Below are 12444 nucleotides of genomic sequence, written 5' to 3' on the forward strand. Positions count from 1 at the left end.
GGTAGGGGGGGTGTTTTCAAAACGCGATTGTAGCTCCAGGTTTAAAGTCCCGCCCGGAAAATCTTGGTAGGTTAGAAAAGGTCCCTTAATAAGGAACCGAAAGAGAAAACCCGCAAAATGTTGGAATACTTCCTTCTGGAAATTTTCTGGAGAATAGGGCCTCTGTTTAGGCGCACCCGCTAGCACTTTTTCTGGAAACTCCCCCTGTCACGGCACCGGTTAGGGGGTGACTTCAGAACGCGATTGTAGCTCAGGCTTTAAGTTCCGGCCTGGTAAACTTGGTATGGTTGGAATGGTCTTTTAGTATGGAATCGAAAGATGAAAACCGCAAAATCTTCGGATACTTTCTTCTCGAGATATTCTTGAGTATATGGGCTCTGTTTAGGCGCAACCGCTAGCACTTTTTCTTGAAACTCCGCCTGTCACGGCACCGGGTAGGGGGTGACTTCAGAACGCGATTGTAGCTCAGGCTTTAAGTTCCGGGCTGGTAAACTTGGTATGGTTGGAAAGGTCCCTTAGTAAGAAATCGAAAGATGAAAACCGCAAAATGTTCGGATACTTCCTTCTCGAGATATTCTTAAGTATATGGGCTCTGTTTAGGCGCAACCGCTAGCACTTTTTCTTGAAACTCCGCCTGTCACGGCACCGGGTAGGGGGGTGACTTCAGAACGCGATTGTAGCTCACTTATTAAACTTTAACTTCAAGTCAACCTGGTGACAAATAGTCGCTGTGATGTGCCCGTAAAAACACCGAGAGGTGTCCAACCGCCCCCCCCCCTTCCCCTTCCCCTTCCCCGACAGTTTACAAGGACAAATTTGTGGCTTCAGATGTCGGCTTCAATTGTTAAGCGTAAGAGGCTATCAGAAAATCTGGTGCATTTTTTTCAGTTCCGTTTACAAATGTCAAGATATATGATGTTTAGAATGTACCTGAGTGCAGTACAGTAGAAACGTTGCGAAAAACAGTATGAGTGCTGGACCCAACCACTTGCGTGATGGTCCGCCATCAAACCATTTCCTCCAGTCGTTCGCCATGTTCACCTGTACATGTTGGGAGAGAAAGGGATATAACCTCTAAACTATAAGTTACACTGTTACACTGTAGGCACTTAGTTCGAACGCGCGTTCTACGTGGCATAGAATAAGCGCCTTTGAATGCCCGACCTAGGTAAGTTATCTCGATCGTTTGAAGACTTTATAGAATTTTTTTGGTTGTCCAAATGTAATGCAACACCTAGACGGAATGTTGTAGAGTATGTCTATAATTTCGGATTTTTTCGCAAGTGTTTTTTTTTTCTTTCGAAAACCGCCCGGAGCACTAAATGATCGACACAATGATATCACATTATTTCATCAATGAACAATCTTTGTGCTCTTAATAGTGAAATACATTGTAATGTGATAGAGGAGTGTTTTATATCGCATAGAGCGGTTTCCTCACATTTTTTGCCAAACCTTTTTTATTCGCTCGCTCGCATGACTTTTGGAGTTCCCAGAGGATGCCATCTATATAATCACATCAACATGGCCATACTAGAGGTGCTATCACATTTTTTCACTAATAGGCACAATCTTTGTACGCTTACTAGTGAAATAATGTGATAAAGGGGTGCTATTACACCTTTTCACTAATAAACACAATCTTTGTACAATAAAAGATAATGTCTATTTAGAATGCGATAGCACCCCTCTATCACATTTTTTCACTGGTAAGAGTACAAAGATGGTCTATATTAGTGAAATAATGTTAAAGTACCCCTCTATCACATTATTTCACTCGTAATAGGATTCTAAGATGGTGTCTATTAGTGATAGAAAGTGCTTGGACATTAGAAATTCTACTCAAGACTGTACATATAGTCTCATCCTGCATTGCATAGTCTGTTAAATGCTATTATGTACTACCCAGTGCCTTTTGTAGAGTAGAGGCTACGGCATAGCTGTACTACGGCGTCTATGACTTACCTGGTCAATCGAAACCTCACACTGACAGCTAGGTACATGTACCCCCCCCCCCTCTCAAAATTTACTGAATCAAGAACAAGATTTTAGTAAGTTTCCAACGTACCACCATTTTGAAAACCAGACAAAATCCCCGGGGATGTTTATTTTGTCGTTTTATGTACAACTAGGCAGCAACATCAGTACATCTTTCTAAAATGAGTAATAATCTTTATGTAACCCTTTTCACAGCAAACACTTTTCACAGCAACAGAAGACAGCTCCATTCACTCACCTAGAATCTGTTCTGAAATATGTTTCCACCGGTGAGACAAAATTGGTGACAACAATAGAGTTCTTCAAGCCTGCAGTGCCAACCCGTGTTACACCAAAGACGTCGTCCTTTCTATAAAACGTCATTGGTTACTGTTTATAACGCTGTTTTACGACGTAGCTGGGTTGGACCGTACTTCAGGCAACTACGCCGTGCCCTGTCAAACTGAGTTGGTTGAAGCACATCGTAGTTGAGTTTTGATCGGTAGCTGCCAGGGTACGGTTTTCTCACTCCGGTCAAAACTCAACTATGACGTATATGGTTTTCTACTAAAGTCAAAACTTGTCTAACCAGTTAACCTCAGTCTCTTCACGTGACTTGAGGCAACATTGTCAAAGGTCATCCGCTGACATGAGAAAAGTAGATGTTTAATGTGCAAATCAGGATCAAACCTGCATAATGAAGTTATATAAACGCGCGATATACGTCACCCCTTTCCGGTACATTGTCACGTCAATGTCCGTTTGCCCCTTTCCTTTTCAATATATAGTGTTTTTTTAAACAGAGGAAATGCGTCCAAATATCTTGACTGGCCGAACATGCAGGGGGACATCGACAGAGTGACACAAGACGTTACATAGACAATATTGCACAGTTGAGTTCACTATTATCATAAAATCGTTCTATTGCAAAATCATTTCAATTATGTAAGGAAGTCACAGCATTCAGTCTTATCTTTCCATTATTTATCTGAATCTTGAAGAGGGAGAGCATTCCGTTATATAAATTACATTTCACAGGAGGAGCTAAAAGGTACAGTACTTAGCCTGTCTGCCTCCCAGTTCGGAGCGTTCCATAGCGTAGGACGACAAAATGTCCCTGAAGAGATCCTTTGGTGGTTTTGCCCTAACTGTCCTGAAAAGCGTCCTGAGTCTATTCTTGTTGTCTGGGGTGATAAGTCCCCTTGACCCTACCTAAAAAAAGGTGACAAATACCTGCACTTCTTAGTCTGACACGAGGGAGGCAAGTAATGCAACTAATGTGTCATATAAGACATGTTTCTGTTTCTGTTAACATTGTGAGATATGTGTATGATACTTATATTATCCATATAGTGTGTTTTCACAAAAAGTCAACTGAGGGTGTTTTGAACAGACAGCTCACATGGATTGTGCTTTTGTCCGATTATTTGTATATTAGGAGGAATCTTTTCCCAGCTCTGCCTAACACTACTAGATGCAGTGTACAGAGGGTCTATTTTACTGAATAAAAGGAGTTGACTTGAACGCTTTAGTACCTCATGTGTTGAAGTGACTTTTGTTTAAATATCAAACACTACTTGAAATAGTTCTTTTAACTGTAATAGTTGGTGTAGCCTGGGTGCCATCCGAGTTAGTTAACCAGGCTTCCCAGACTCTAGTATTTTTCGGCTAGTAAACAATCTTGGGTGGAACCTTGGCTTAAATTTGGACTAGAAGTGAAAAAAAAAACAGGTTTTTGACATGCGAAAACGTGAGAACAAGACTTGGGAGACCTCATATCCCGATGGAATAGTCTGATTATGTAAAGGACTTCCACATTTGCATTATCTATGCTTAGTTATGTACACCTGTAAATAACCTACGCTGGTCATTGTCCAAGCATTTACCACATCGATGAATTATGGCACTTTTGCATTAATTATGTTTAATTAATTATGTTACATACATGTAATTGTTCTACCTGCCACAAACTACATATATTGCATGTATTGAGTTCTATTAAGGAAGCAGTGCAAATACAGATTTTCCTCAGTAAATATGCAAATCAAGTGTAAGTTTGCATAATTTACACCTCATGATGTGCATCTCTGTCTAAGCTACCTATAGATACCAGATACCGTGTAAATTGCTCACGACAAAATTTCAGACACATAAACACACCCAAAACTATATCTCCATTTTTCATGGAGGTAAAAAGGTTTGTAAGTAACAAAGGAGCAGAAATCTACAATTCTGTGTAAAAGTAGTTAAAACACTCATAACACCATCAAGGATAAATCCACCAAACAGTAGAGAAAAGTTAAATTTGTTTCAGATGCCAATTCCACACTGAACGTATATGTGCAACACTAGACGTAAACCAATACGGGCATATAGCGAAACAAAGCTGCAATGCAAATGGCAAGAAAACTTTGACATTATTAGTATGTAAAAAGCGCCACCTGACGGTTGTAAGACGAACGGAAAGCCTGCTGGGACTCAACGTAAGATAACCTTACGCAGCTGAAATGAACATCGAAGTAGATAATTAACAAAATCAAGTAAACTCGAGGACACATGCTCTGCGCATGTCATACACCACATCGCTATGTACAACTCTCATCCTGCAAGCGATCGTGTACCCTGGGGGCCAGCCGGGATCGGGCAGCTAGGACAGTTTATTCGGTGTCCCAAGACAGTCGGGCCGGCCGATCTCCGTTTAGCGCCCGGGGAGTTTGAGCCCGATAAGGTCCAGCTGCAAAGGATAGCGATATGAAGGATGGTTTGCTGGCTAGATGGCTGATTGGTTACGTTGGTTGTGTGGTTGGCTGTTTGGACACCATTTCAAAAAGCTCCGAAAACGTACTTCTAAATAGTGTTTAAGATCTTTCTTTTCGTGTTTTTTTTTTTGCAATATTGATAAGCGTTCTTTTGAAGTCCGGGTTCACAAAGGACATATAAAAGAACAAAGGAACTCTAGTTCTTGTACAATTATGTCAGGCGCTGGGTGAATGTTGTCCCTGTGCCAGGTCTGTGCATTGGTCATTTCCCAAACATCTACAAGAACAACGTTCATCCCGCGGAACATTTCTCTCATTATCAAGTCCAGCTTGTGTGCCAACCAATCCCCAGATTTCAGCTCATTGCCCCTGCCCGTGTTTGCCGACTTGATGACCACCAGAGTTTCGGGACTCCTGTGTAGTAAACGTTCTATGGCAGCACGGACGGCTTCCATTCTTTTCCTGTAGACCTCCACAGGGTACGAGGTGAAATGTGCCCACATGGTGATACCAACCACATCGTTCGGTCCTCCCTCAATTTCATCGATGGTGTTAGCGACGTACCTGAGGAGAAATGTCCGAGTAAAAGGACAATTACGTGGCGGTCCGTGTGAACGATAGTTTAACGTTATGTTATTAACAGGATCTCGGGCGAGCAATGGCCCAGTTTTGTGTATCGCCCAAGGAATATGTGTTTTTCCCATTTTCAATATTCTGACGAAATGTTCCCACCACTGCCGTATGGTAGAGTCGCCCATGAAATGCAGAGTTTTCCCCTTCAGACACTGCTGCCAGCCGGCCTGGCTGGAGAAATGTCTGTTCTTACAGACGAGAGAGTTCCACACGCCGTTCAGATAGAACCCAGATATCTGTGGAGTGGTCAGTCCCCGGACACACCGTGTGCGATTGGCCAAAGGATCTTGCCCTGTGATCAAAAGAACAACGCTATGACATACCCAGTCTTCGATTGTTGGTACTGGTTTGCTGTCATCCAATCAGATTCTTCCCATCATATTATTCGAGGGAGTTACCAGCCAATCACACTGCCTCTTGACAGTAAACGGCGACATGATTGGTTGATAGCTTTCGCTTCAGCAACTGGAGGGGAGTATCTGATTGGCTGGCCAGCGGCGAGAATCACGGGTCACAGAGCTGTAGATTGCAGGAGACATTTTATAATGTAACGATGTCAACATTTTGTGTCTGAAAAGTTAACGTTTGTTTTGGTATGCGTTACACAATGATAATGTAGAGTATGTGACGTACCTTTTCTAACATAAAGTTTAGATGGAGATCCAGAAATCGACTTCTTCATTGCATTGTTGCCCCTGTAACAGAGATCAAACTACATAATGTTGAAAAAACGCACGCCGTTATACCAGTTCACTTTGTTTGCATTATCATACAAGGTTTTTAGACCATCAAGCGCACAGGGCCATCCCTGCTCCTATCAATAAATGTATTAGGTTCTATTTATTGCTGCGGTCCAAATCACTCTTTCAAAGATAACATACCTGCGAAACAGTTTTCCACCTTTGAAGTTCTTGTACCGGTTACGTCTGCCATTGTCAGTGCCATGGTATCCTGGTGTATTACAAGAAATGTTGGCGGCTTTCTCACAATACCACCAGGCGCCTGCATGCGGGTCCGAGTAGTTACAAACTGCACTCGTGTTCTTGAAGATGGCAGGGTCTACGTTACACTTGGTGTCGATGTAGGCATTATTCTCTAATATATAACGTTTTCGGAACATGACAAGATCAATTGGATGTTTTCGGATAGTTCTTTCTATAACATCGATAGCCTGCCGTGGGTGGACCAGTTGGATTTTGATGGTGACCTCCCCCTCCCACAACAGTCGGAACGTCGCCGTGTAAGTACCGTTCTGGTGGTCCATTATGATACCGACTGCTCCTTCCTTCTTTTTTCTTCTTTTCTTATGTTTGGTAAGAATGGAAGCTCGAAAAAAATCACCAATGTTTGTAACTATGTTATTTTGTGAATCTTTGGCAGAGATCTCAATGCGCAACGTATCTCCTACAGAATATTGTCTGCCAGACTCAGAAGCTAAGGAAAATTTCAGCTGCCTCTTATAGACCGCAGCAGAGAACGGTTTGGTTGTTTTTAACACCGGAGAAAACGGTTTGGTTGTGTTCAACACCGGTTTCTCAATTACAGCCGGATTCACGTCAATAGACTCTGCCGTAGACCATCGCGTTTTCATCATTAGTTGGCTGATCCAGTTCGGGTACTACAGAAAGAGAAAGAAATGACGTCACCCATTGTTTATTAGAAGCGATATGCTTTGGAAAAGGGGGCCCTACCGGGTACTCCATAGGGTGGTTGAGGTAATCTCCAAGCAGATTCCTCCGTGGCATAAGACAGTAACATAAGCTGGGGAAGGAGTTTAGCAGGCAGAGGAGTAAAATTGGTCACGCCCCTCCCAGTGCCTTTGTACGGTTGCGTCCTGCGGCAGATTCCGCGTGGCCAATTTTACTCCTCGTCCGGCTAAACTCCTTCCCCAGCTTATGTTACTGTTTTATGCCACCGACGAATCTGCTTGGGGATTATGTTTGAGGCACTTTGGCTACTTGACCCACTGGGACACCTAGCGGCTACTGGCTATATTTGGCCCTGGCCGGGCTCCGGATTATTTCAACACCTAGCTAACATCAAGTCAACCCGGTGACAAATAGTCACTGTGATCTACCCGTAAAAACACCGAGAGGAATCCCCGTGGTATCCGGCAGTCCACCAGAACAAAATTGTGCTTTCAGATCGCGGACGTGCACAGGCGCAATTGTTACCTTAGTTAGGCGCAAGAGGCGGTCAGAAAATCTGGTGCATTTTTTTCAGTTTCGTTTATAAATGCCAATATATATGTATGATGCATGTGTTTAGAATGTACCTGAGTGAAGTACAGTAGAACTAGAAACGTTGCGGTAAGGAATATGAGACTCAGCCACCTGCGCGTCGGTCCCCCAACAAACCATTTCCTCCAGTAGTTCGCCATATTTGTCTGTTGGGAGAGAAAACCTTAGAAAAAAACTAGTACTGTCTATTCTTCTCATTATTTTAGTTCAAAGGGGTTAAAAACTTTCACACGTGATAATGGTTGAGACAGTGATATCACATTATTTCATCAGTAGATAATCTTTGTACTCTGACTCATCATCATCATCCGGGCGTGCAGGTTGGCTGGATGGACATGACTCTCTTCCTCCATCCTTCCCTATCCTTCATAGCCTTGGGCTAGTAGGACAGCGATCTAGTCAGGCTATGGTTATTACGGCGTACTTGGGTCAAACCGTACTTCAGCCAACAATGACATTCTTTGAAAAGCTAAGTCGTATGGGAGCCAGCTGTGTGAACTAGATCGCATTAGGCCGAAGTACAACGGTTAAAACTCAACTACGACGTAGTTTGACGTACTTCAGCCAACAACTAGAGTTCCACGAACACATACCTTTGCCAAGTAAACCAGGTTTGTTATGTAGAATGATGTCTGTAGACATAAATCTGTTACTCATTATATTTCATTCTATATGCCTGGAGTTGCTTCATAACATTTTGCCATTGCTTATACAAATTAGATCCCTATTTACATACTAATATTAAAGTGTATAAAGCATCACTTAAGCTGTCGACATACCAAAAGTCATGATGATCCTTTCATCCCTTGTAGACTTATTCTCTTTCAAAGTAAGAAACTAAACCGGCTCCTGCAGTTCAAGAAAAGATGTTAGCGGACCCAAACGTACAACTCTTACTCTCTGCCATCTTTTTCAGTTACATATGTGACAAGTTTGAAAGTCCTATCACGGAATGCGGTGGATGTATCATCTTTCCTCATTTATTATGCAAATTAGCTGTTAATTTACATAACTAGCATCTCATTATGTAAGTTTTTACTTAGGCTATCTACATACCAAAAATCATGACGATCCGTCAACACGTTTATATTTTCTCATTAATTATGTAAACGAGGCCGTCATTTACATAATTAATATGCCTTCATATTTCTCTCTTTCTCATCTATATATGTGACAAGTTTGGAAGTCCTATCATGAAATGCAGCGGATCTATAAACTTTCCTTATTAATTAATTATACAAATTAGTTGCTAATTTGCATAACTAGTATTTCATTATGTACATTGTTACTTGGGCTATCTACATACCAAAAATCATGACGATCCATCAACACGTTCTCGAGTTATTCTGGTCCAAAGTTTGAAAGGAAATCGGCGACTGCAGTTCCAAACAAGCCGCTAGGGGATCCAAACTTCCAGCACTTACTCTCTGCCCCAAGGGCTATCTACCACTTAAAAATTATAACCACAGCATGTCCAGAACGCGAGATAAAAAAATTGAGGTTCTGCTGCAGTACCTTAGCAAGCCGCTAGGGGGCCCATTATCGAACTTGACCTTCGTTTTCCCGACCCCTATCCACCTAACAAATATCATCGGGATCCATCCAAGGCTTCTTGAGTTATGCTGGTAACACACAGACACACACACAGACTCACAGGCCCAAAGCATAACCTTAGCCATTCTGGCAAAGGTAACGAGGTAGTTCACACAGCTGGCTCCACTGATACGAATTAACTTTCCCGAGTACTTCGTAGCTGCCTGAACACAAGTACGGTCTGACTCCACTAAGTCGTAAATCATGAACCATAGCCTGACTAAATCACTCTCCCAGCCCGACAGTTACCAGCCCTCAATAACCCCAGCCAGCAAGAAATTGTGTAAACACAGGCTAGTAATAACCCAAACTACGTATTTTCAGCAATACTGCGAAATAGCTGGAATACGATTGAAACGTCACATAACGAAACCATGACACATAACGTTACAAGTATTATCCCCGAATACTTTACACCAAGAACAAAATTTGTGACACATTCCAGTGCATCGCTATTTTGTAAAAAGTGGAAGAATGCCTTTAGGGTACGGTTTTGGTCAAGACATCAATACAGCCTTTCTCAAATAAAAGCTACTTATGTAATGACCTACATGCTTTGAAACCTTTCAAACCCTGTTCATAGCACGGAAGACATCCTTCATTCCTTCACCTAGAATCTGGACAGGAAATTTGTTTTCACCTGTGTCACAGAATTGGTGACAGTGTCAGAGATCTTCAAACTTTCAGCGCTGATTAGTAACCCGGGTCTCACGTGATCTGCAAATGCTGTCTAACCGGTTAACCGGTCCGAGATTTTTAACCTTTTCACACGTCCTTCACTAATTGACTTGAGGCAAAATGTCCGAGATCAGTGGGGGAAACGTGAATACTCATTGTGCAAATCAGGATCTAACTTTCATGAGGCATCGTTCTTATGATATATGATATATCCTTATACACTCCTTAGTCACATGTATAAGGACTGTCATACATGTGACTCTCATACATGTGACATTTGTAGCTAAGAAGGGAGATATATCGTTAGTTATCATTTGCGCAATTGACGGGGATATACTATGATTCTATACAGTCTAGTACATGGCGGGAATTCGATACTTGTTGCATTCAAAAAAGGTCAACGTATTAGCCTCGAGGTAAGAACGTCATAGTTGAGTCAGACCGTACTGCAAGCAACTATGACGTACTGTGGGAAGTCAAGTCGTATGGGAGCCAGTTGTGTGAACTACGCCGTAGGTCGCTGAAGTACGACGTGCCTTGTCAAACTACCGTCTTAGTTGGCTGAAGTGCGTCGTAGTTGAGTTTTGATCGGGATAGAAAACCATAAACGTCATGCGTTTCCCAAGGGCACAAGATCGGTGGCACAGGCAAACAGGTTGCCGAACCCACCGCCAAGTGCCTGTTTGCCTTCTCATCTGTGGAAAAATCGACAGGAGAATCCATGATAGTGTATTTTTCACAAAAAGTCAACTGAGGGTGTTTTGAACAGACGGCTCACATGGATTGTGCTTTTGTCCCATTGTTACCTCCATGAAATGTCATGGAGGTTATATTTTCTGTTATGTTTGTCTGTCTGTGTACAAGATAACTCAAGAACGGCTGGATGGATTGATTTCATACTTGGTTTGTTGGTGGGGTGTGACGATAGCTGGAAATGATGAGATTTTGGGCCCCGTATCTGTCGATATAATTGATGTAATAATATAAGAAACTAGAGTTCGGGGACCTCATACCTCCAAGAAATATTTATTGCTTTTTTGTGGATGGTATGTATATTTATAGTCAGTTGTATTTGAGAGTAATGGTTATATAATATAAATGTTATGGGAAAGTAGTGGTGTATTTATTTAATGACACAGAGGATGTCCATCTGATTAGTAATTATCAAAATGTGACACTTAATTGTGTAATGTGCGTTTAAGAGGTCGACAGCATATGGTAGCGTGGTGTTCCTTAAGCTTGATGTTTGGCATTTAAAATGTCTAAGGTTGTCAGCATTATTGAGGTTCGACTATGTGCCTCAGAGCTGTGTGGTGGGAGGAAGTTGGGAAACTCAGAAAGAAGAAGGGATGTGGCCAACTTTAGTCAGATGGTGATTTGATTTTCCACCAATATGTCATAACATCAGCTGTTCACACGGTACAAAAACGAGATGCACACTTTCCTCTGACAGCCCTACACCAACTGTAAGATGAATACTTGGCACCAACCCCGTCTGCTAAAAAACAAGTACCATTGGCTACGAAAGAGACAACTAACAACTGTCCCTTATCGTAACAAAATCAGAACATCTGTATCGCCCATAAAACTTCTGACACCCAACCCAGATGAGAGGACCTAATGGCATTTTAATCACCATGTCACTCAAATCAGCAGTACAGTATGTGAGACATCCATACCTGTTAAGCATTAACGTTAAATGTACCTCAACTTCTTACAATTATACTGACCCTTCACATCTCCATGATATCCTAAGCAGACATAAATAAAACTAATTATCATATTAAAAAAACTCGGGGTTCCCCAAACAGCTGTCACCTCACCATCTGCTCTGAGCTAAGCCCATTAACAAACACATAAAGCAAGATGCCTGTACCAATATATCTCAAATATAGGGGTGATTTCTGATATTATTACATCGATTATAACGACAGATACGGCTCCCAAAATCTCATCGATTCGAGCTTTCATCACACCGCACCAACACAACAAGTATGAAACCAATCCATCCAGCCGTTCTTGAGTAATCATCTACACAGACAGAGACACATAACAGAAAATATAACCTCCATTCCATGACATTTCATGGAGGTAATCACCCCTATATCTGTGATATATTGGAACAGGCATCGTGGTTTCCCTCTTTGTTAATCACCTTATCTCCAAGCAGATGGTGAGGTGATTTGTTTCGCCAGTGATAGCCATGAACATATGTTTCTTTGGGGGGATCAGTTGACAACAACTGTTTTAATAGGGGAAACGATAGCCTCGACTCAAGAACGGCTGGGTGGATTGGTTTCATACTTGATGTGTTGGTGGGGTGTGATGATAACTGGAAGTGATTAGATTTTGGGCCCCGTATCTGTCAATATAATCGATGTAATAATATAAGAAATCACCCCTATATAGCCATGAACATATGTTTTTTTGGGATCAGTTGACAACAACCGTTTGGGGAAAACGATAGCCTCGACTCAAGAACGACTGGGTGGATTGGTTTCATACCTGATGTGTTGGTGGGGTGTGATGATAGCTGGAAGTGATTAGATTTTGGGCCTCGTATA

The 12444-nt window shown here is 42.0% G+C and overlaps 1 protein-coding gene across 1 annotated transcript; it reads right to left on the minus strand.

Annotated features, from left to right (window-relative positions):
• Positions 1–3332: 3332 nt before the first annotated feature.
• On the minus strand, positions 3333–6633 carry LOC118416159 (NXPE family member 3-like). The gene is made up of 3 exons (XM_035821238.1): positions 6251–6633; positions 6003–6064; positions 3333–5661 (listed from the first exon to the last, which is right to left on the minus strand). Exons 1-3 carry the CDS (start codon positions 6631–6633, stop codon positions 4901–4903), a joined length of 1206 nt encoding a protein of 401 aa, XP_035677131.1. The 3' UTR covers positions 3333–4900.
• Between the last annotated feature and the right edge of the window lie 5811 nt (positions 6634–12444).

Source organism: Branchiostoma floridae, chromosome 5 (assembly GCF_000003815.2).
Source record: "Branchiostoma floridae strain S238N-H82 chromosome 5, Bfl_VNyyK, whole genome shotgun sequence".
Taxonomy (NCBI): domain Eukaryota; kingdom Metazoa; phylum Chordata; class Leptocardii; order Amphioxiformes; family Branchiostomatidae; genus Branchiostoma; species Branchiostoma floridae.

Excerpts from the sequence above, each read along its gene's own strand:
- LOC118416159 (XM_035821238.1), bottom strand. The coding sequence starts at position 6,633 with ATGGACCACCAGAACGGTACTTACACGGCGACGTTCCGACTGTTGTGG. Across the intron at positions 6,065-6,250 it reads GGTGGAAAACTGTTTCGCAG|GGGCAACAATGCAATGAAGA; the intron begins GTATGTTATCTT and ends TCTCTGTTACAG. Across the intron at positions 5,662-6,002 it reads TAAACTTTATGTTAGAAAAG|GGCAAGATCCTTTGGCCAAT; the intron begins GTACGTCACATA and ends TTTTGATCACAG.